The 22,478-nt window shown below is 48.2% G+C and overlaps 4 protein-coding genes across 11 annotated transcripts; 2 read left to right on the forward strand and 2 right to left on the reverse strand.

Moving 5' to 3' along the window:
* Nucleotides 1–545: 545 nt before the first annotated feature.
* On the reverse strand, nt 546–6,701 carry GPS1 (G protein pathway suppressor 1). Of its 4 annotated transcripts, none has more exons than XM_085522882.1 (14): nt 6,563–6,701; nt 5,859–5,951; nt 5,452–5,633; nt 4,873–5,037; nt 4,544–4,679; nt 4,304–4,381; nt 3,843–3,903; nt 3,398–3,483; nt 2,850–2,944; nt 2,478–2,583; nt 2,045–2,125; nt 1,781–1,918; nt 1,418–1,552; nt 546–1,124 (listed from the first exon to the last, which is right to left on the reverse strand). In XM_085522882.1, exons 2-14 carry the CDS (start codon nt 5,934–5,936, stop codon nt 1,050–1,052), a joined length of 1,416 nt encoding a protein of 471 aa, XP_085379008.1. In that variant the 5' UTR covers nt 5,937–5,951; nt 6,563–6,701; the 3' UTR covers nt 546–1,049. The 4 variants fall into 4 exon arrangements, with proteins under 4 accessions (XP_085379008.1, XP_015735171.1, XP_085379007.1 ...); XM_015879685.3 differs by lacking the exon at nt 6,563–6,701 and adding an exon at nt 6,437–6,511; XM_085522881.1 differs by lacking the exon at nt 6,563–6,701 and adding an exon at nt 6,387–6,511.
* Nucleotides 6,702–6,763: 62 nt separating this feature from the next.
* RFNG (RFNG O-fucosylpeptide 3-beta-N-acetylglucosaminyltransferase) lies at nt 6,764–14,043 on the forward strand. Of its 3 annotated transcripts, none has more exons than XR_014936807.1 (8): nt 6,764–7,165; nt 7,849–7,897; nt 8,488–8,590; nt 8,889–9,286; nt 10,040–10,128; nt 10,208–10,373; nt 11,138–11,223; nt 11,453–14,043. XR_014936807.1 is itself a non-coding variant. In XM_015879687.3 (8 exons), exons 1-8 carry the CDS (start codon nt 6,764–6,766, stop codon nt 11,517–11,519), a joined length of 1,116 nt encoding a protein of 371 aa, XP_015735173.2. In that variant the 3' UTR covers nt 11,520–14,043. The 3 variants fall into 3 exon arrangements, 1 of the variants encoding a protein (XP_015735173.2); XR_014936808.1 differs by having other exon boundaries at nt 8,889–9,042; nt 10,071–10,128; XM_015879687.3 differs by having other exon boundaries at nt 8,889–9,042.
* A 310-nt stretch (nt 14,044–14,353) lies between these two features.
* DCXR (dicarbonyl and L-xylulose reductase) lies at nt 14,354–16,964 on the forward strand. The gene is made up of 8 exons (XM_015879688.3): nt 14,354–14,430; nt 14,499–14,596; nt 14,668–14,822; nt 15,356–15,398; nt 15,707–15,806; nt 15,939–16,003; nt 16,090–16,207; nt 16,673–16,964. Exons 1-8 carry the CDS (start codon nt 14,373–14,375, stop codon nt 16,774–16,776), a joined length of 741 nt encoding a protein of 246 aa, XP_015735174.2. The 5' UTR covers nt 14,354–14,372; the 3' UTR covers nt 16,777–16,964.
* Nucleotides 16,957–21,848, reverse strand: RAC3 (Rac family small GTPase 3). 3 transcript variants are annotated; one of them, XM_015879689.3, is made up of 6 exons: nt 21,775–21,848; nt 19,763–19,834; nt 19,392–19,509; nt 18,816–18,878; nt 18,185–18,344; nt 16,957–18,069 (listed from the first exon to the last, which is right to left on the reverse strand). In XM_015879689.3, the coding sequence occupies exons 1-6, from the start codon at nt 21,807–21,809 to the stop codon at nt 17,939–17,941; spliced, it is 579 nt and encodes a 192-aa protein (XP_015735175.1). In that variant the 5' UTR covers nt 21,810–21,848; the 3' UTR covers nt 16,957–17,938. The 3 variants fall into 3 exon arrangements, with proteins under 3 accessions (XP_015735175.1, XP_085379020.1, XP_085379021.1); XM_085522894.1 differs by lacking the exon at nt 21,775–21,848 and adding an exon at nt 21,328–21,628; XM_085522895.1 differs by lacking the exon at nt 21,775–21,848 and adding an exon at nt 21,157–21,614.
* Nucleotides 21,849–22,478: the final 630 nt, after the last annotated feature.

Below are 22,478 nucleotides of genomic sequence, written 5' to 3' on the forward strand. Positions count from 1 at the left end.
CAGCTTACCTTATGGATAAGATGAATGCAAAGCTGCAGTGACTTCAGATTCAGTGCATGTCTCCTTGCATTAACACCACACACACAGACACACCTGGGCTGCCAACTTTAACCCCTTTATAAAAGGAAAATGGGAATAAATGCACCTGCAGAGCAGCACCTGGATTGACTGTTGCTCTGCTCCAGGACTTGCATGGTTTTCTATAGCATTTATCTGTGCTGCCAGAACTGACTGCTGCACGTGTTGGGAAACCATCACACACGATGGCAGTACAAGCAGAGCAGCATTTACAGAAGGAAGAGATTGACTGCTGTGATAAGGGAGGATCCCAAAGCCAGGTCATGCACAAGTGGAAGCACATCAGGAAACAGTCTTTGAAAACAGAGACCAAAGAGAAGGAAAACCAACACAGATCTACATACAAATAACAACCTAACATAAAGGCCTGAGACCGAATGCATGGAAACAGTGCCACGTGTTTAGGTGCAGGTAAAACAAACAAAACACTAAGAGTTTCTCAAAAGAATCACATCTCCAACCAGAACTCCAGTTGCGTAACTGAGAGCAACGCACTTCAAAGGGTTTATTTGAAATAAAGAGAAAGCACAGCATTGCTCAGAAACAAAGCAATACTTTCCTACCAGTGAAACTCATCTTAGAGCGATCCTGCTGGTTCAGCTGAACACTACCTGTTTTTGCAGCTCAGAAACAAGAAAACTAACGGCAGCTGAACCAACCTCAAATCAGCATCTGTATAAATAATCTGCCAACACTCTATGGAGTGACTGGTGAAGGAGAAGGAGGGGAGAATCCTACTAAACCTGAAATGATGACCCATTGCAGGGACGCCGTTTTGAGAAAGAATTTCTTTTCAAGGAGAACTGAAGTGACTGGAATATTCCTATTATCCATCATCAGCCCTGACCCTCTCAATCCGAGCACAAAGTGAGGGAGGCAGGAACAGTTTGTGAAGCTCAGCAGTTTGTGGGTGTGACACTGGGCAGAGTCCCAGAGGGACCATTTCTTTTGGTAACGCATGAAGTTTATCATCACATGTTGGTGCTCATTCTGGACTGGCTGTTAGCTGGCGTAAGCTCCCCTTGGCTACCTTCTCTTGGAGGAGACTGCAACAAAAAGACCAAAACACATCCCAGTTAGTGATACCCCTCAGTGTGCTTCCAAAGAGACCAAAGGAAACACAGGTGACGACAAGCAGGACAACAGCAGCAGAAGAGCACACCTCCAAATTCATAATGACAAATATGCAAAAGCTTTGTGTTTACTATTTCTACAGTTCAAGTGCACCATTCCTATGCAAGCTGAACCAGAAGCTTTAAGCCACACTTTGTTTCCTACATAATTAAAGAATTAATACTAACTGTCTCACTGCCCTGCATCCTATATAACGTGGCCATACCTTGACGTGGATCTGGTTGCGCAGCACTGCAGCTCGCAGGATCATCGCTTTGGCACGTCGCTGGAACTCTTTGCCCATCAGTAAAGACTTCTCAAAAGTTGTGCTGCGCTGGTCTACATCCCGAGCATAAAGAATCTGCAAGCAATACAGAAACTCTATGCAGGAGCTATGACAGGGCTCCATAGCAGAAAGCCCTTTCTGCACTATGGAATAAAGCTGGTGTATCAAAGTGCCTGGAGATCAGCCCTACCGAAAACACCATTCACAGTAGATGAATGCAATTTCAAAGCAGCCTGGGAACAGAGAATTCTTCAATCTTAGGACAGCTGTTCAATCCACAGTCTGTGACTCAGATGCACCCACCTTACTGTGCGAGTCTATTCGGGCATTGATCAGTCCCTCCAAAATCAGCTGAGTAAGTTCATCTTCCAGAGCAGCCACTGTGGTATTAAAAGCAGTCGCCATCTTGTGCATATCTGCTGACACATAGGGGCTGAAGTACTAGGAATAAGAAAACATTCAGTTACCAAGAAGATCCCCATCCTCTGAATCACTATAGAAAAACAATGACAGAGAGATGGCCTCTCTCAGTGCTTATCCACCTCTTAGGATTACAGCAACAATTACCTGAATTAGGGCACGATTTCGAATTTGAGTATAAAGTGTCCTGACGTGAGGTGCAAGGTACATATCCAGCAGCAGGTTGTCCTGTGCAAAAATACACATCAGAATCTCAGGCACAGCATAGTAAAATATACATTAATCCTATGTTCTTAAAAAACATAAATATACTTAACCCTAAAGGATATTAATATCCACTACAGCAAGGCAAAAAAAAAACTAAGAATGAATGAGAGAAGTTGCAATCTACTAAAGAACTCAATCCATGTTTAAAAAACTGCATAATTTCTCCTCACCACCTGCACCAAAACTACTCTCTGTTTCCACCTACCATGTCAGGAGGTAGAAGACACCACAGAAAAGATGAACAAGAAACATAGTTCCTCACAAAAGGCATTGGGAAGGAAACCTCTTCTTGCACCACTCTCCAGCAACTCACCTTCATCTCATCCAGCATCTTCAGGCATGAAGCATATTTAGATTCATAGAACTTGAAGATGATGTCACGAACCTGTGGCTCCAGCTCCAAAAACAATTTGAAGGAACTACAAATAAACATGGCAGCGATCAGAGCCTGAAACCCACCACTTCACACCCCACAACCTTGTCACTCCAAAGTGCAAGACTACAAACTCCAGCTATCATCTGGACATTCCAGGAACTGACTCCGTAACAGACCAGAGCCCACGTGCAAGAGGGCTGGGAGCCTGGAACATCTAGTGCTACTAGTCCTTCCAGAATCCATACTCAAAGTGCCATACCTACAAAGGATGCCCCATGCCATACAAACTCCTGACAAAGCATCACCTACCTGCTGGAGATCACATTCCGCTGCAGTTCCTGACGATCAAACGTAGCCAAGGCACAGAGACCACCATACACAGCTACATTGCTAGGAGATAACAGCTGGAGAGAGAGATTGAGAGAGCACTGAATGGCAACATTGTGACTGACTATGAAATGGCGGAAGGTTGTAATTAAGTATTCTACTCTAGGCCTTTCCTAAACCCACTAATGAGATCAGTCTTTATCAAACGCAGTGCAAACCACAGCACGCTCTCAGGTATTCACCTGAGCAGAAGTCAATTCCAGCAGCCAGTCTTTTGACCAGGCATGTCTGGTACACAGATTTCACAGACATGCCTACGTGACCTAAAGCATTCAGAGAACTCGAGGCCAGAGTTATTTGTCCAGTTGTGGGTTTTTTGGGGTTGTTTTGCTTTTGTAAGACATGGCTCACAGAACCACCAAACCATACAGGAGTGCTGTGAGGGTAACTACAGCACCTGAATTTTACAAACTAGTATTTATTAGAATTATATCCCCTCCAAGCCCACGCAGCTCCCTCATGGCCCTCACCTCAGGGAAATCACAGTGATCAAATGATGCCAACAAGAAGCACTTTGCTGCCTGTTTGTATTTCCGTGCAGCAAGTTCAGCCAAGCCTGGAAATCAGGAAAAGACAGTCCTCTGTTTATGACAGAATATGAGTGAGGGGGAAAAGTGTGAAATCTCTCATTGTAAAAACTGTAACAGGGAGTAGAACATGCACCCCCCTAAAGTTGCTAATGCCTTCTCTACTGAAGTGAAGCATGATTCTCAGACAGTAACCAGCATCCTTTAAAATACACCGATGAGAGTTCCATCTCATTAAGCTTCACTAAATTCTGCATTTCTGGTGAGAAAATCAAGTTTGTCAGATATGAGAGAATAAAATAAATCCAGTATATTCTATTGTCTGGGATTCCTGTGGACAGATAAGAAGAAAACCAGGTATTAAAAAAATAGAAGCTAAAGGACTCACCTGCTGCACATTTCAGTTTAGTGAGAATTGCTTGTGTCTGGCTGTCTCTTTCTCCTCTTTGCTACAGGATGAGAAAAAGCAGCAGTGAACAAACAGTTTGAAAACCATATCCCAAATCCTTGGGATATTTCACCCTAATAACTGACTTGCAAATCTCAACAGCAAGATAACTTCACCTATCAATCTCAGGAAACAAAGCACAAACTGAGGACAAGAAGTCTCTTTGCTTTTACCATGAGTATGATTTCCTACATGCATATCATGGGAGACAATTAACAATGAATCTCAAATGGAATAGTATAGGAGACAGGGAGTGACTGGATTAGAGGAAGAATAGACTGTAAGATGAAGGAAGTCTTAGAGGGAGTTTGTAAAAAGGGGGAATTGAATAAATTATTTTACAAACTTTGGAGACAGAAAACAAAGGGAAAATTCATGCAAATTAAAAAGCAGGACCTTACTTCTGCAATTTCTGGCGTAGACTCAGCCTTGCTTACATAGCTCAGAACATGAGACCAGTTTTGGAGGTAGACACTGACCTGCAAAGAGCCAGGAACAGCATAGAATAGACATGAATAAATGGTGTTTATCAACAAGTAATACAACTGTGGACACAAAAGGTGCAACCAGAGCAAAATATAGGTGGCATCCATGGTAGATGTCAGGACACCACATACCACACTCCCTGCAGGCCTTCCTACCTTGATGACATTGAGACACATGTTGATCACATGCTTAGCACTGGTGCAGTAATCACGGGCTCGTGAGTAACACTTGAGAGCGTTGCTGAGGTCCCCACAGTCAAGGTAATGATCACCCAAGTCATCGTGGCCTCTCCTGCAGGATAGGAATTAAAACAGTAACAAACTGCATGCTTAGAAAGAGCAGGGGAAGAAGGGATACCGAGTTTGTTCTGAACAAGTAACTCAGCCCACTGACCTCAGGCACTGAATGCAGCTGACATTCTGTGTTAGGTGCCTGGAGGAGCAAAATGCTCTTCCTTGCTCCAGCAGAACCTTCTGCATCTCACCTGATACTCTCTTTGATGGAGTTCCCTTTGTAATTTTTCAGATCTGTGTCAAGTTTCTCCAGTTTAAGAAGAGCTTTTTTGCGTGTAGCTTCAACCCAGGCTGTGTCGAGAGGAGGAGGTTCAATTCCACTATCAGGGACAGCATCAGGTGTATTCTGCAGCTCCCTGAAAGAGTTGGATCTGATTGATACCCTGCAAACTTTTCTGAACAAATACAAAACAAAAACAGTACCACCACATGCACCAAACAGAGCAAAGAGAAAAGAAAGGGAAGGGAAGGAGAGGAAGGGGAGGAAGAGGCAGGCAAATATTTAGATGAGGTGTTAATTCACTAATTCAAGAGCATCTAGAATAACCTTTAACTTCATAATTTACCTAGGGAGTGCTCATTAATACCTGGAGCGGTTGCAAGGATTAAGCTTCTCTCTGTATCTACCTGTAGCCCTTTAAAACACTATGACTTAAGAATGAGATAAGATGTCTAAGGAACATTTTGGCATTACAGATGTAAAGTTCCCTGCAATGGAACACCTGTATTCAAGGAAAAAGAGCAACACAGGCCTGCCATGCTCTCAGTACCTGGTGGCCTCAGACAGCTTCCTGTGGATTTCTTCATACACATCAACATTGAAAGTTCTCTGGACAAACGACAGAGCCATCTTGAGAGCTTCCACCCGCAGCTGTGGGCAGTGGTCAGCAATAAACTGCAGCCGCTCAATCCGCATCAGACCGCTGTAACTAGATGCATATTGCTCCAAGTCCTGCAAACAGAGCTCAGGCTTAGAAAGCAAAGATGGCAACAGCATCAAATTAAGACACCACACCACGAGCCACACGGGATTTCCTGCAGCCTTTGCTCCTTACCCCACTATGTATAAAGAAAATGAAGTCAGCTTTAAATAACAAGAAGCAAAATGAAGTTGCTCAGAGAACTGAAAGGACAAAGCTATGGTAGCAATGCAGCCCTGCCCGCAACCAGCACGTACCAGAGTGGGGTTTTCCACCACGTAGTTGATATCGGGCGCGTTTTGTTGGTCTTCTTGAGGATCCACATCGATCTGCATGGGCTCCACTGCACCCTACAACAGCAGAACGTGGTCAGACCTGGATGTTTCCTGCTCAAAAGTAAAGTACTTTTGATTTACCATCAAAAGTAAAGTAACTGTGACTCCATGGATTAAGGACTTGGTGAAATAAGAACCAAATTTTAGTAATAAAAAGAAGAAAAGCAAACCCTACAACCTCAGCTCAGCTCAGCAACTCTCTGTATCCCGGTGCGGTCACAGCCGCCCCCAGCCGCCCTCATTCCCCCGGTGTCTCTCGGCTCCTCCGGCCTCTCACGCCCCCCCCGGTGCCGCCTCCAACGCCACAAACCGCCGCCCGGTTGGAGCCGCCGGGTAATGCAGGCCGCACCGCGCCGCCCCGAGGCCACAACGAGACAGGACCGGGCTCGGCCGCCGAGCACAGCGCAGCGACGGCACCGAACGCAACGCAACGGAAATACCGGGAGATACCGGGAAATACCGGGCGATACCGGTACTGCCGGGCTCGGTCCGTGCGGTACCTGCAGGTTAAAGACCTGGACGGGCAGCGGCATCCTTCCCTCACACCGACACTTCCGGCCGACCGCCCCGCCCCCACCGCCAGCCCGGCTTTCACTTCCGGGTCGCTCTGTGCGGCCGGCCCGTACCCGACAGGTGAAGCTCTTAAAGGGGCCGCGTCCCGCCGCTCCCCCGTTCGGTCCGGCCTAAGGTCGGGGCGGCTCCTCGCTGCAGCGGCTCGGCCCGGAGCTCCCGGGCGCTGCCCTCCGTGTTCTGCGCCGCGTCCCGGTGCCGCGTGCTGGGGCTCCCGGGGCCATGAGGCGGCCGCACGGCGCGGCGGGGGCCGCAACATGAGCAGCTGCTGCCTGGGGCTCCGCAGAAGCTGCTTCCTGCTGTCCGTCACCGCCGCCGCCGTCCTCCTGCTGCTGTTACCCCGGGGGCAGCCCCCCGCCGCTCCCCGCCGCCGCCCGCCGCCCGCCGGGCCCAGCGGAACAGCCCCGAAACGGGAGGAGCCGCCCGCGGGGAGCGACGTGACCGGGGAGCGCGGCGGGTCGGGGGCGGCGGGGGGCGGCCGGGACATCGCTGCGAGCCCATGGACCGACAGGAGGAGCCGCGTGGGGCCGCACGGAGGATCGGCCAGGGAGAGCCTGGAGCTGAAGGACATCTTCATCGCCGTGAAAACCACCAGGAAGTATCACAAGAGCCGCATGGAGCTGCTGTTCCAAACCTGGATCTCACGAGCGAGAGGACAGGTGAGCGACCGGCCGGGATTCACACGGCTCACACCGACACGGTTTGGAAAACGGCCCCAAGAGCTTCATCGCAATGTGTGGCTCAGTTCAGGCTCAATTGAGCCACTTTCTCACCGAGCCCACACACAAACCGCGCTTTGAGGACTGGGAAAAGCACTCCGTGGTGGCCTGAGGTTTTTAGTGCTGATGTTGGCTTCGATGCTGATGTTTTGGATGAAGTAGTTCAGTAATAGAGGTTTTTATGAAGACTGACATAGAACCCGTTCCCTTACTTAGGGATTTCATTACATTTTAGCATCTTAGTGTAGTTTTACCCAGCAGTTTGGTCACCTCTTAGCTTGCTTAAGAGTTGTGGATGGCTCACACACACACATGAAATTGAAGAGGAAAACAATCTCCAATAAGATGGTAATTCATATTTGGAAGCTCTTTATCTGTAGCCTGGGATAAGGAGTCCAACATGTCAGGTGTTCTGAAATGATTTCTTATAGTTTGTAGTGTTGGAACACTTATCCAGTAAGGCAAGAGCTGAAGGTGCTGGGGTTCCCCTATAATGGCTAACATGAAATTAATCAATAAGATAAAATACTGTTCTGACAGGGAACTGAGCAAAGTAGATGCTCGTTTTGGAAGTCCTTAATTACAGACACACCTTTCTCCTGACCCATTTTTGTCTTCTGCAGACATTTATATTCACAGACTGGGAGGATCGAGAGCTGCGCCTGAAAGCAGGTGAGCTGTGTGGTGCAGAAGGGTGTTATCTATTATAACTGAGTTCTGTATTGGTCATGCTTTTCCTAGAAGCCCTTATTTCATGCTGTACAAGCAATTAGGGACACTAAGATAGCAGAAAATGCTGTGCCTATTTACTGCCTGGACAAAAGGCTTGGAGCTTCCTGCATTCACCTTTGCATATGCTTCCTTCCTGTTTGTAAGCTTCAGTCTCTCTGGTCCAAAGCTATATTAGGTGCTTCCTTTGCATACAATCTCCTGGCCATACCCTGCAGTCAAACCATATCTCTAAAGATATTCAGAACTCACCTGAATGCTTTCCTGTGCAACGTATGTTAGAGAACCTGCTGGTTCCAGATGATCTCCCTTCCAGCCCCTTCAATTCTGTGCTTTTTATGTTCTTGACATTATTCCATTTGCGTGGCCTGTGAGCCCTGCTTGTCTTGGCATTTACTCTCCATGCAATACACAGTATCACAGTATGCAGTCTCACTGTACTGTAATAGTGCCAAATGTATACTTGGTCTTTTTTGGACCATTCATTCTTCCCAAACTTGATGGGGCTGATTTTATTTCTTTCTTCCCTCCAGGGGATCATATGATCAACACCAACTGTTCTGCTGTCCACACCCGACAAGCTCTATGCTGCAAGATGTCTGTGGAATATGATAAATTCCTAGAATCCGGACAAAAGTAAGTGTTGTGATCGGCTTTGTTTCTTTCAGCTGCATTAGTTAAAACAGTGATGAGCTTAAGGACGATAGTACAGCAGGAAGCAGTGTCTGTAAACAAGGATCATTTGAAACCTAGCAAGGATTCAGCATCTGCATATTTAAAGTCTGTAGGTGGTTTCATTCTCCAAGTTATGTTCTGCAGGATGGTAGGATATGCTGTTTCCTCTAAGGACCACAACTCAGCTGTAAAACTGTAACTTGTTTCTTTGTCACGGCTCTGCAGTAACTTTGTTGTTGTTGTTTTTGTTTATTTGAAGGTGGTTTTGCCATGTGGACGACGACAACTATGTGAATCCACGGACTCTGTTGCGTCTCTTATCTGCCTTCTCACCTAGCCAGGATGTCTATGTGGGACGACCGAGTCTGGACCATCCCATTGAAGCAGCTGACCATATCCAAAGTGATGGATCAGTAAGCAGCTTTATAGTTAGGCTGAGAATCATCCTGAGCCTTTTACATTTTTAAAACCATATGAGAGTTCATAGGTCCACCATAAAAACAAATGATTTAATGTGCAAGTAATGGCCATTGTCAGAGTGCCAGGTTAAATGTACTTTTGATCTGACCTCACGTGCTTATGTACAATAGAGTTGTCTCCTGGGTTGGTGTCTGCTTCTCTTCCTTTGCTCATTTATGTTGGTGATCTCACACTGAGGTGAGTAGGGCCTCTCCACCTTGACTCTTCCTTTTGTTTTAATAGTTTTGGGGGCTGATACTTGTTGCTTTGTTGTGGTGGAGTTGTGGATTTGTTTTATTTTTGAAGGGTGAGGCTGCTGAGAGCAGTATCCCACTGTTATCAGCTTGAACTAAGCTCAGATGGGTGATACATTCTCTGGCACTGAAGGCCTAGAGTTTGCAGTATTGCTTGGCTACTGTGTTTCAACAATGTAGAAGAAAAGGTGTCTCAGTTCCAAGGTTCATGAGCTGAAATACAAGTTTTCAGAGGTCCTCTCTGCTAACAGGACTGAAAATAAATCAATTCACTAGCCAGAAAGTCAGTTATAAAGCACATTGTTAGGAAAAACTGCATAACATAGCAGCCTTACTGGATTCAAACATCCAGCAAAACAGCTGTGATTTCCTCAGGGAGACTGAACTGACAGGAGATGTCTGAAATTCTTTAAAAGTGGCGTTGTAGTTTCCCACTTCACGTGTGCTCTCTCAGTTGTGTAAACCTGATGGTGTGCCTGGTGTCATTTCCAAGGTGGGATTTAATTAGAGAGAGCAGCTAACCAGGTTTTCATCAGCCTGCAGAAGTAGGATTAGCCTGTAGTCTTGTTCTGACTCAGGTGCAGTTTGATATCCAGTAGAGTCTCAAGTCCTCCTCCTTACCCAGCCAAGCAGAGAAAATTTGATTATCAGTAACTAGTGTGTGTTTTTTGTGTTTTTTTCCTTGTTGCTTCTTCAGAAGACAAGCGTGAAATTCTGGTTTGCCACAGGTGGAGCAGGATTCTGTATCAGCAGAGGTCTTGCTCTGAAGATGAGTCCCTGGGCCAGGTAAACACTCCTCCTAGCTGAGCTCCATTAATCTGCATTTGGTAAACTTTAAAGTGTGTTTGATTTTTTTGTCTCACAGCCTGGGTAACTTCATCAGTACTGCAGAAAGGGTGCGTCTTCCTGATGACTGCACGATTGGCTACATCATTGAAGGGCTGCTGGAAGTAAAGCTGCTGCACAGCCCGTTGTTCCATTCCCATCTGGAAAATCTGCAGAGACTACAAGGCGAGTCTGTGCTGCAACAGGTAGGGCTAAACCTTGTGTCCTCTTCCTCTAATTGTGCCTGAGATGATCAGAAAGCAGCCTGTGAATGGACTTAGTACATTTTGGCAAAAATATGATGTCTATAGAGTAACTCAGCCATGTCCTGTCAAACTCCTTCATTTAGGTACAAAGCGTGCTTCCACCCTAGACATTTTGGCCATGTAGATGTCCTTTCTTTCAGGGATATGTTCTGCTTTATTCTACTTTTTCATCTAAATATTGTTGTCCATTTTTGTCACCTTTGAGTTTCCAAGAGACGCAGTAGCAGCAGTTGATGAAGGTAACATTTAGTTTGCCTGCTGCGTGAGAAAGTATTGTTGTCTAACAAATTCTGTCTTCATTCATGCTGTTTAACAATACCAGAATCAGAGCTATAGCAAGTACCTCTTCAATAACTAAGGCATAACTAAGTGCTTGATCATTTTTAAGGCTGACTTCAAGGAATTTAATCAGGATAAATGAGACTCAGGTTTGTTTGCTTCATTTCTTAAATTACTGGGATAGCAGCAGTAGATGGAGCTATGAGGCTGTCCTGGTGCTTTGTCTGCCTCTTACAGATTGACAGCTATGAACAAACAAAAGTGTAGTTTTGCCCCTATGAAATGCTTGCTTGTGTTTTCCTGGCAATATTATTAGGCAGTGCAGATGTGAGTGCTCTCTTTGTACCTCATTCATAACCATGCTATCCTTATTCTGTTTTTCTGCAGTAGTATCTCAGCTTCTGAGTTTTTATTTGCTTTTCCAGGTAACCCTAAGTTATGGGGACCCTGAGAACAAACACAATGTTGTGAGTGTGGGAGGAGTGTTTGGACTTCAGCAAGACCCAACCAGGTAAGTGTCTACTTTCAAAACAAGATCTCCCTGTCTTGTTCATGTTTTTCAAGTGCAAGATGATCAAATTCACTCATGGGATTATTTTCTCATGCCAGATCTTATCACAGTTATAGATGGGTAGAGCCGCCTTCTCTGCTGTATTAGGCTGCCGCACATTCAGTGCTAGCATGTTCCTGGTCTGGAGACTTTCAATTTCACTTTTATTTATTTTTTTTTCCCTTCATAGGTTTAAATCTGTCCATTGTCTTCTCTATCCTGACACTATTTGGTGCCCCAATAAGAAGATGTCATAACTTCTAACCAGCTGTTGACACCTTTATCCTACCTACTTTGCATAAAGCAAGAGTTGTGATGGGCTTTTTTTCTTCTGGGACACAAACAGACGTATCTACAAAGGAGGCAGACATTGTACAGAAGCAAAACTGACTGGGTAATTATGGCAACAAGGCATTTGTTCAGCTGCAGCCTGGGACATTGCAGAGAAGAAAACCTGTTTCTTGTTCTTTGGTCCAGTGGCTCTTCATATGATGGCTCTGATCATAGCTGTACAAGTCACCTTATGCTTTCATCTCTTGTCACGTGAGCCCTGCCTATCATGTGAATCTGTGCTCAGATGCATCCTAGGTGAATGCAGTACTTAGAATGATAGCATTCTTACTACTGTCAGCAGCTTTCAGAGGCTGTCGTCTTGAAGCTGGAATACTGGAGCAGACTGCAGTCCCCATGGTCGTGGGGGGATGAAGTTTTTGCTTGTCTTTTTTGCAAACAAGACTTAGGAACTTCTGTGGCCTGCCATATTATACCTCTTCCACCTGTGAGCTGAAACATGGTCTGTCTGTAAACACCAGAAGTCCAGGAATTGCTGGGGTAGGACAAGGGTGAAAGCCTTTGTCACGAGAAAAACCCTGTATAAGGGTAAACTGACTCAGGACTGCACAAGAGTTGCTTACAGCGCACATTCTTCCCAGCAGTCTTTGTGTACCTCCCATGGAGGTGATTGTCAGACTTGGCAGTCTTACCGCTGAATGGCAGTGGCTGTTGATTATGATGGTGGTCTGCTAGGTCCAAGACTATTCCCTTGGCATTTGATACTGAAGAAGTATTTGCCAGACTAGTTGGTAACTGTTTCTCCTCCTTGGCCCTCGGCAGGTTATATGACTAGAGCAATGCCCATTGGCAGATGAAACACCCTGTTTCTGAAGTCGTGCTGTATCCTTTACTGCCTGTGAGGGAGGAGGAATGCTAGATGGCTGTAGAGCCAAGAAAGTTTTTGATGATAACATTTGAGGTCTTTTAATGTGTTTGTGGTTACCCCACTTCAACTTCTTAAGTTAACCTTTTGAGATCAGTGTTTCTTTTTACTCTACATCTTAATGTTTCAGTAAGTAACTCCAGCACTTGGTAAAAGGAAACTGTATGCTGATATAAAAGCAGGAGTCCAGTGCTGTAGCAATATCACCTGCTGCTGCATTAGGAATTAAATAAGCTTAGTTTTGAAAGTGGAGGAATTAAGACTCCATATGTTTAGTTCTGTTACTCCCAGCTTTGCCTTTGTGCAATCTATACTAGACCTGAAGAACAGCATGAAAAATGATTTTGTAAAACCACTGTTTACTCTCCAACTCTTCAGAACAGACTTGCAAGCTTAGTACTAGAGGCTGGGGCTGAATTAAGTGGAGAATAATAGCATGATGTTGTATAACCTGGAACTATGACTAATGGCTAGAGTTCGGACCTAGTAAGCTTCAGATTCCTATCAGCTGTGCTGAGCGGTGTATTTCAGCTGGCTGCTTAACTTCTTCCCATTCAAAAAGCGGTACCATGTAGGCAAACACCTGCAGCACATTCAAGTATGAAATGTAGCGTAGGTGTCAGCCTCCTGTAACATATTCTTCTCTGCTTTCTGTTTTTAAAGCAAACCTTTCAACAACTGGATACATTGGCCTCTTTGCATGATTTTCTTTTCTTTAATTGTACAGAGGAGCAAACAAGCTGACTGCTTGCTAAAGTCCACAGCTTGTTAAATTTCTTTTCCTTTATCTGCTAAGGCAGTGATTCCACCATGAGGCACAGGAACAGGAGTGCTGCAGGCAATTGGATCAAAGTCCAGCTAGCACAGGGGCTGTTTTGAAGCAGGAACAGCTGTGATACTGACAGTCTGCTACAGAGCACGGAGGACTCGTGGCAGGGTAGGTTGTGGGATGTTGTACCTCTCCATTGGGTGTTCTGCTCGCTAGAACTGAGATGTCCTGTGGTTCAATGATATGTCATTAATGGCTCTGGAGGTTACTGGCATCTACAGAAACACTTTTTTAAAAACATTTGGTGAGTTCTTGTTTTCAGCCTCCTCATAGCAAGAAGTTGTGAAGCTGCTTAAGCACTTAATGAGATGCCATCCTCAGTGACCTCTGTTTTCTGCTGGAGCTTTTCTTCCTCTCTATTAAGAGCAGCCTCCTGTCAGATAGTGCAGACAGCACAACTGGGTAGTGGTTATGCAGCAAACTGGAGTTTAAAAGTGACAACACTTTATACTGATGGCAGCAGAACTGAGTACAAGTCCCATACTGCAGTCACTTCCCACCCGAAATGGAGTTTGCTGCCTCTTTATCATGCCTAATGCTGGTAGGGTGCTTATGGAGCTGAAAAAGGGCTGTGTTCTTCTGTATGTCAACGCAGGATTGTTTTTGCTCAAGCTTCTTTTAAGGTTTCTCCTGTTCACGTTACAGTAGGCTCTGTAGATATGCTGGGATGCAGCTTCTTAAACTACTGTGTCATACATAAAATGATTCTATGGAATAAATATTTAAGAATGTCAAAGGGTGTGTTTTGTCTTTTAAACCATTAAACCCTGTAATCCAGAAAACTAGCCTCCTATCAGCCTCGTGCTGCCATGTGGACGAAAAGCATATGAGAATTAGATGACTGGGATGTGCGGAGGCTGAAATGTGGATGAGAAGAATCACTGCAGTTAATTATTTAGAGCAGTTGTGAATGCCCCATCCCTGGATGCACCTTTGAGCTGCTCCGAGCTGTGCCCTCTCCAGGCACCGTTGTCTCCCCGAGCGATGCCGGTCCCGCCTCCTGGCCCCAACACCGCCCAGATCCCGGCGCTGCGGGGCCGCCCACCGCTGTAGCCCGCCCGCATCATGGAGCCGGAGCTCGGCTTCCGCGGCCGCCGCGCCCTGGTCACCGGGGCCGGCAAAGGTTGGTCGGGGGTCGGGGGAGCGGGCGGGGGCGAGCGGGGCCGGCGCTGACGGCGTCTCCCCCCGCAGGGATCGGACGAGCCGTGGCCGTGGCGCTGTGCAAGGCCGGAGCGCGAGTAACGGCGCTGAGCCGCACCGCGACGGACCTGGAGAGCCTCGTACGAGAGGTAGGGACGGCCCCGACCCCCCGCACCCCGCCCGCACCGCCGGGCGCTGCTGAGCCGGACCCCCGTCGCAGTGCCCCGGGATCGAGCCGCTGTGCCTGGACTTGGCCGACTGGGACGCTACGGAGGCGGCGGTGGGTGCGGCGGGGCCCTTCGAGCTGCTGGTGAACAACGCGGCCGTGGCGATGCTGCAGCCCTTCCTGCAGGTGACCCGGGACGCCGTGGAGCGGTGAGTGCCGCCTTGTCTCTCACGCTCTTTAAACATCGAGAGGAGCAAAGCGCTGACACAGCCTGAACAGCGGAGCAGAAGGCAGATGTGTTCCATGCAGATCATTCTGCAGTGCTATAGCTGGGGGAAACCTCACCAAGGAAGAACTGCTTCAAAGAAGGGCTGCTTCTACCTCTCTTACAGCAAATGTACTGTTTCAAAGCCTCATGAAGGCCGGATTGCATAAGAGGAGCCACGGGCTGAGGCCCAGGGATCACTGATTAAACTTTAATAGAAGTTCTGTGTGAGTCTGCCAAAGAAAAGTCCTGCTAGAAATGGGAAGATGCATGAGTGCACTTTCCCCTCTGCATGTGCTGAATGACCACATGGTTGACCATTGCTGCTGTAGCTCATCAGCCTGGTGTGTCTGTGTTTAACTATCACCAGTGCTCCCAAAGCAACAGCAGCGTTCGGCCTCTGCTGCCTCTCAGAACAATCCCTCTCTGGCCTGGCCTGCAGCCACCGTGTAACTTTTAAATCTGATTTATTTGTAGGTCTTTTGATGTCAATTTCCGGGCCGTGCTTCACGTTTCTCAGGTGAGGATGAACTGTCACTGCAGTTGTCTCCACGAGCACCAACACCTCAGTTGCTCTATACAGCAGAGACACATCCTGGCAGGGGGCAGCTACGGGGACCAGAGTTTAAATCAATCCAACATTTAGTGCATACAGGGTCAGAGAAGAGAGTGCAGGTCCAGGTCTCTTGCAGTGTGGAGGCACTGAGGACATCCCGTGGCTGTTTTGCCCTTTTGCCTACCACAAGAAGATCCCAACCAAATGAAATGAAGCTCCTTCCTGTCCACATTCTGACATCCTTCTGTTCCTTTTTCCCCCCTCCTCCTCAGATTGTTGCTCGGCAGATGATCGCACAGGGGCTCCCAGGTGCAATTGTGAATGTCTCTAGCCAGGCATCTCAGCGTGCCCTGCGGGATCATGCTGTTTACTGTAAGTGCCCCTTTGAGACCCACAGACACAAAGGTTCGGGCTGCTAGTTCTGGACAGAGTAAAGTACCTCTCTGTGATCCAGACCGAGTGCTGTGCACTTAAATGCTTCCCATTCTTCCTTCCTATTTTAAGGTTCTACCAAAAGTGCTTTGGATATGCTGAGCAAGGTGATGGCAATGGAACTGGGACCCCACAAGGTAGGATTCCTTCTGTAAGAGAAGTGTGAAAGCATTTCTTCTCGGAGCAGTTTGGTACATGGTGTGTTTGTTGCTCTTGGTCTCAGATAAGGGTGAACACTGTGAATCCCACAGTAGTTATGACTGACATGGGGAGAATTAACTGGAGCGATCCTCAGAAATCTGCTGCCATGATTAACCGGATTCCACTAGGAAAGTTTGCAGGTCAGTCAAGATCCATCACCAGGCTGAGCTCCTTCTAATATCCAGGCTTTCCTCCTAAGTGACATTGCAGCCACAGCTACCTTGCCTTTTTCTTGTGAGCAAAGTCATAACCCTGCTGAGTGGCTGTGGCTGAATTCCCATCTGATGACAGGGCACAATTAGTTCCCTGCTCTCGAGCCCTGTCATCTCTGCACAAGCAGAATGAACTTACTCTGTAATTCATGAACATGACTTGCAGGGAGCACCAGTGGTTGCTGTGAATTAAGTATAACATTTGGTCACGATGATGATTTTTGGTTGTCTTGCTCTCAGCCACACTGTCCTGTATGTCACACCAAGCACAGCCCGGGGAGCATAGATATTTCCCTGCTCCCATTACACATAGAGGCCAAAGGCACTGTTTGGAATGCTTGTTTTTCTGATACAACTTGAGGGGTGCACTGGATGTCCTCTGTTTGATTCCAGAGGTGGATGATGTGGTGAACAGCATTCTTTTCCTGCTCAGTGACAAGAGTGCTATGACAACTGGCAGCTCACTGATGGTCGATGGGGGATTTCTCGTGTCCTAAGATATCTGCATTTCATACCCACTCTAATTTTCATACTAGTATTGCATAGATCTAAAGGAATAGTAAACAGTGACAAAGACCCAGTGTTGCTGGACAAGAGGGGCAGCAGAGCTGGAACCTGTTTGAGAACTGAGGCAGAAAGTTACCTTTAGAAGGCTGCTATATAATAAAGATCACATATGCTGTCATGGAGAATGTTTATTGCACCAAATAAGGTTTTATCTTATCACTCTACATGATGATTAGAAATTGGATCTGTCTTTCTTCCAACCCTATTCCCCCCTACAAACACAACCCTTCAGAAGCTTTCCCTGTTCCATCCAAACCCATAAAGCCTGCCTGCATTTTCCTTGGGAAGGGAAAGAAGAAGTTAGCAGACACCTCATTGCTTCCTTTGCTCTCTTTAGTAGAAAAAAACAAAACAGAGGCAACAACCTCAGCCCTGCACTGCAGAGACTGGATTGTGGGGGGAGGCCCTGCTAAAGACTGATTGGGGGGAGCAGCACCATGCTGTCCTAGGGTGTGCACACAAAAAGGCAAATACATTGATTGCACAAGGCTGTTTCACTCACTGAGTTTGGCTAGTATCCAATTAAGCACCTAATAATTAGTTCTTCAGCTTCACATTTCATTTACTTTGACCCCTTTTGGGGCTGGTAATGATTCCTTCAACAGTCTCAGGCACGTATCTGATAGAGCACCAATTTGTTAACTGTTAGCCACAGTAGGCTGGGCAAGGAGACCCTTCTACTCTTCCAGCTGCTCTTGTCATTCACCACCACTTATAGCAGCTTCTTTCCCACTCCCACAAGGATCTTCAGCACATGTTACACCTGTAGATGAAACAGGTGTTTCCAGCAGGATGGATGTCTCAGCCCTTTCAGCTTGGAGTTCAGGAGAGCCAAAACAGCCTGTTGCCCCAAGGAGCTATCTTGCCTTCCCCATTGTACTTTCCTGAGGGCTGTACAGCCCCCAGCTAGTCTCCTGCCCCCACTGCCCCTTCACATCAACACTGACGTTAAATCAAAGAGACATTTAAAAAACACTGACTTCGTACATGATGAAGGGCCCTACACATCCCAGCCCCCTCCAGAAACACCCAGCTAATATGCAATCTGTCGGAGGACAACAGCATGCTGAGCCAGCACCCAGGCCACAGCCCTCAGAACACGGTGCACTTCTTGCCAGGCTTCTTCACGGGCGGCGGGCAGAGCACAGCCCGGATGGCTTCATCAAACACCGTCTTCAAGCCCCGCTGTGTCAGGGCAGAGCACTCAAGGTACTTTACCGAGCCTAGGGGAAAGAGAGCTCCAGCTCAAGCACTTCAGTCCTACCAGGAGGCAGCATCCCTCACCCACTCCAAAACAAAAAGCTAAACGCCATCAAGACTTTCCAGCACGTCACTCACCAATCTCCCGAGCCATAGCCAAACCTTGGGGGTAGGTGATGGGAGCCAGTTTCTTATCACGTAACCTTTCAATGGTGTCCTTATCATCCCTTAAGTCCAGCTTGGTGCCCACCAAGATGATAGGGGTGTTTGGGCAGTGGTGTCGGACCTCAGGGTACCACTGAAACAGAGAAGTATGATGAGAAAATTAGCCATAGCAGCAGGCACTGCCAAGAGGCTGCACTTAATAGTAAGAACAAGGTTTTTACTAATATCTGACGTGGTATAAATGCCTGGACAGGATTCTTCTACCTACATACTGGGTATGCTCTGCAGAAAGAGACTGGTGCAGATGTACTAAGTCACTGAAACATGGAACTGTGGCAGATGACACCAGCCAGCTCTGCACATAATACTTCAACTCCATTTCAGTTTCTAGGATATCCTTCATCTTAACACAGGTTTCAAAAGGCAACAACTTAGCCAAAGAAGTCACGAATAAAGACTAGGTCCCTCTTAAAACCAAGCAACTATTGCTTTTGTCTCTCAAAATACGACTGCTAGAAATGTGGGGCTTGGAGGTGCCACAGGGTTGGCTCAGGCAGTGAACTGCACTGGTTCCTCCCTTCCACCAAGAAGAAGAATACAGTACCTTGGCTCTGACATTCTCAAAGGAGGCTGGACTCACGAGGGAGAAGCAGATCAAGAAAACGTCCTGTGGAGGAAACAAGAGGATCAACCATGTAGAAAGGAACAAATAGAGATAATGGGGGGAGGGTGAGAAAGGGAGCCTCACCAAAAAGAACAACCCTCAACAGCAAGGACTGGGGGCTGTAAGAAGCCCTTCCCCGCGAAGGTTAATTCAGAGGGAGAAGGAATGGACTTTGGGTGTATGACTTCATTTCGATTTACAATACTAGACTCAATGTGTTAAGAGCCCGTGACCATAAATACCTTAACAGTGCTACAGTCTTCATCCCTGGTTGTGGGGGGCCACATAGCAATCACTACAGTCAGGAAAGCAACACTAGCAAAGCCCAACAGTGAACTGTGCCAAAACAGTGGGAATATGAAACACAACCCAGCTTCACAGCAGCTCCACGCCATTCCTTGCACCTGAGCTTACCTACAACATGCATAACTGTTCAAACACCATTATGAAGTAGGAACGAGAACATGACTATCCATTAGTAGAGCAGTCATAAGCCAGCCCAGGCCCAGTACTCACTGTTTGTGGATAGGAAAGAGGCCGCAGTCGGTCATAATCCTCTTGTCCTGCTGTATCCCAGAGGCCTAGATTCACTGGCTTTCCATCTACCATGACATTGGCAGAATAGTTATCAAACCTGCAAGAAGAATCCCCATCAATGACAATCTTGTTCTGAACCACGTGATGTTATATGAAATCCAAGGGGCAGTGAATCATGAGGAGTCACTGTGCAATGCAGTTCCCATGAGGGTACTTTGCTTTCCTCCCATACACAGCCATACTCCTCACATACAGAGTTCGCAGCCCCCTCACCCACCAAACCAACTTATACACACACACACACACACACACACACACACAGGGAAGAGCAGCTGATGTGCATTACTCACACAGTGGGGATGTACTCTCCAGGAAAGGCATTTGTGGTGTAACTGATCAGCAAGCAGGTCTTTCCTACAGCTCTGCAAAGAATGAGAGTGACAAGTGTAAAGGAGGGTAGAACAGAAAGCGCTGGGGCAGGGAAATTTACCCTTTCCCACCCCAAAAATGGAGTTAGTTGAAAAGCTAATGGGAGGAAACAGAGCTGCAGCAGGCTAGAATCTTCTGTCAGGGACCAGGCCTGAACTCATCCCATCTCAGCATGCATCTGATACTGCTCTCTTCTACTCCTTTTCTCCATACCTTTGACCTCAGCAAAACACCAGGCAGAATGTATTTGTTCCAAGGCCAAGAGGGGAAATAAATTAGGGTTATGTGCTGGGTGTGCTCTCCCTCAACACATAATAATCTAACAAATTGGGCAAACAGCAGGTGAGAAAACATGGAACGGCACACAGTTAGTTATTCAGGCTCTTCAGACATAGGGATTGAATGTGAAGATATACAAAGGATGAATAAATAAGTATCCATAAAGAAAAGTGAACTTCCAAGTGAGGGCTGACAGTTTGGAAGGAGATTATGGCACCAAGGTAGATCACTAAAACATCAGCTCAGAGCTTTGGCAAAGGCAGGTGGGACTGGTCAACTCAGGGGCAGCAGCTGGTAGACGACTATGTAAGGATATGAAGGGCTGTTAGTCCTGCAGAGGAAGGGAGAAGCTTAGTTCTAAGAACAGAGCAGAAATGACTTATTTATTACTGTAAAAGTTGTGAGCAGAAATGACTTATTTATTACTGTAAAAGTTGTGAGCTGTAGAGAACCTTCAAGGGAAACCAATATTCAGTGCCAGGAACAGTTGTTAGAGCTTACAGAACCACTGCACCAACCCACCCTGCTTCTCCTCTGCACTACATCCCCTGCCCAGACCAGGCTGCATCAGGAGCTGCAATGCTCCTCTACACTCTCACGTCCAACTTAGATCCCAATTCAGCACCTTCCTCCCACAGCACTTGGAAACCACTCAATTCATAACATATACTCCTATCTGTGACTTGTTTTGGTGCCCAAGTTCATTAAGTCAAGTTCATTCAAAGCTCACCACCAGCTGCAGACCTGGAGCCCACTTCCAGCAGGCCCCACTCACAGCACAGCTGTTGTTGGTTTCTTTATAACAGGGCTGTGCTCCTACCGGCCTCTTTGGGTCCTCCAGCAGAAACTCAAAGACCTCACTCCAAACACACACTTGTGTGTGCGGGATGCACAGGAAGGTGGAAGGACCAGCTGCTCCCTAAGACCATTCACAGTGCCTTCCCTGCACCTTTGCCCTGTGTTTGCTGAAATGCAAACAGCATTGGGAATAAAGAGGGAAAATACATAAGACAAGCTAGGAAAAGTTAAGAAGCACCAGGAGTCCATTGCACGCCTGTATGTTGAATCCAGGCGTGTTCTCAGCCAAAGTCCCGCAGAAGGAGCCTAGAGAACAGAGCAGGGAGGCCGACAAGCCGCGCGGTGAGGCCAGAAGCAGCGACGTGTTTCACTTTGGAACGCGAACAACAAAAGGAGACGTGAGAAAAACCTGCGAGCGCCCAGATGGGGCGGGATAGAGGCTGTGCACGGCAACCCCGAGATCGGAACCGAGCACCGGTACGAGCGCGAGACGGGCCCGGCAGCTTCACAGACGAAGCCCCGAGTTGAAGCGGAGCCGCAGCGAAGGCCCCGGGCTGCCGACACCGGCACCGGCACAGCTCCGGGAACGGCCCCGCGTGTTCCCGCTCAGCGCCCAGCGCGATGGCGGCCCGGCCCCGCGGCTCCACCCGCCTCACGTTCGCCGCTCCCGGCCCGTTGCCTCCCGCCCGCCGAGCCGCCGAGCCTGGGCCGCGGGGCGGGGCCGCGCTGGGCCGTCCCTCCCTCTCGTCGGCTCCGCCGGGCTCCGACCCGCTTTGTGCGGAGCCGCGACGGCCGAGACGCAGACGGACGGACCGACACCGACACCGCCAACGTCCCGCGGCCGCCGCGCACTCACCCGTCGCCCACCACCACACACTTGATCGCCTGCATCTGAGCGCGATGGCGGCGCCGCCGCGACTCCGCCGCAGTGACAGCCCGCGCGGGCGGGGCGGGGCGAGCAGAGCCGAGCGGAGCCGAATAGAGCCGAATAGAACCGAACAGAGCCGAGCGGAGCAGAGCCGAATAGAACCGAACAGAGCCGAACGGAGCAGAGCCGAATAGAACCGAACAGAGCCGAGCGGAGCAGAGCCGAATAGAACCGAACAGAGCCGAGCCGAACAGAGCCGAACGCCGCCGAGCTGAGCCGAACGGAGCCGAGCGCTGCACCGGGGGCGGGGCGGAAGGACCCTCGTGTCGGTGCCGGGGCTGAGCGGCCGCCGCCGCCTCGTGCCGTGACAGCGGAAGGCGGAGTCCCGTTGTGCAGCCCCTCCGCAGGCAGCAGCCTGAGGACCAGACGCAGAGCGGCACAGGGACGTGGGGACCTTAAAGTCGTCGGGTTCCAACCCCGGTGCTGGGGGGTGGCTGCTCGGAGCCCGTCCAGCCTGGCATAGAACGCCTCCATAGGAACCCCTGGAGGGATGGGGCAGCCCAGCTCCGTTCAGTCCCGCAGCAGAACCCCCTGCAGCCCCTTCCAGCCCTCCATGTATCCGGCAGAGCAGTCTATGGAGCCGCAGTGCTCCCCGTCCCAGCACAGACCCTCTGCTGGCACCCACAGCACAG

The sequence above is a fragment of the Coturnix japonica genome, chromosome 23 (assembly GCF_054131305.1).
Source record: "Coturnix japonica strain WE chromosome 23, WE-NBRP24, whole genome shotgun sequence".
NCBI classification, from domain to species: domain Eukaryota; kingdom Metazoa; phylum Chordata; class Aves; order Galliformes; family Phasianidae; genus Coturnix; species Coturnix japonica.

Coding starts and splice junctions, on each gene's coding strand:
- GPS1 (XM_015879685.3), bottom strand. CDS start 6,469: ATGCCGCTGCCCGTCCAGGTCTTTAACCTGCAG. Junction 4,680..4,872: donor TCCATCAAAGAGAGTATCAG/GTGAGATGCAGA, acceptor CCTATCCTGCAG/GAGAGGCCACGATGACTTGG. Junction 3,904..4,303: donor CTACGCCAGAAATTGCAGAA/GTAAGGTCCTGC, acceptor CTCATCCTGTAG/CAAAGAGGAGAAAGAGACAG.
- RFNG (XM_015879687.3), top strand. CDS start 6,764: ATGAGCAGCTGCTGCCTGGGGCTCCGCAGAAGCTGCTTCCTGCTGTCC. Junction 10,374..11,137: donor GCGAGTCTGTGCTGCAACAG/GTAGGGCTAAAC, acceptor TTGCTTTTCCAG/GTAACCCTAAGTTATGGGGA. Junction 11,224..11,452: donor CTTCAGCAAGACCCAACCAG/GTAAGTGTCTAC, acceptor TTCCCTTCATAG/GTTTAAATCTGTCCATTGTC.
- DCXR (XM_015879688.3), top strand. CDS start 14,373: ATGGAGCCGGAGCTCGGCTTCCGCGGCCGCCGCGCCCTGGTCACCGGG. Junction 15,399..15,706: donor CCGTGCTTCACGTTTCTCAG/GTGAGGATGAAC, acceptor CCTCCTCCTCAG/ATTGTTGCTCGGCAGATGAT. Junction 15,807..15,938: donor GCGGGATCATGCTGTTTACT/GTAAGTGCCCCT, acceptor TCCTATTTTAAG/GTTCTACCAAAAGTGCTTTG.
- RAC3 (XM_015879689.3), bottom strand. CDS start 21,809: ATGCAGGCGATCAAGTGTGTGGTGGTGGGCGACGG. Junction 19,510..19,762: donor GGAGAGTACATCCCCACTGT/GTGAGTAATGCA, acceptor TTCTTCTTGCAG/GTTTGATAACTATTCTGCCA. Junction 18,070..18,184: donor GGCTATGGCTCGGGAGATTG/GTGAGTGACGTG, acceptor TCTTTCCCCTAG/GCTCGGTAAAGTACCTTGAG.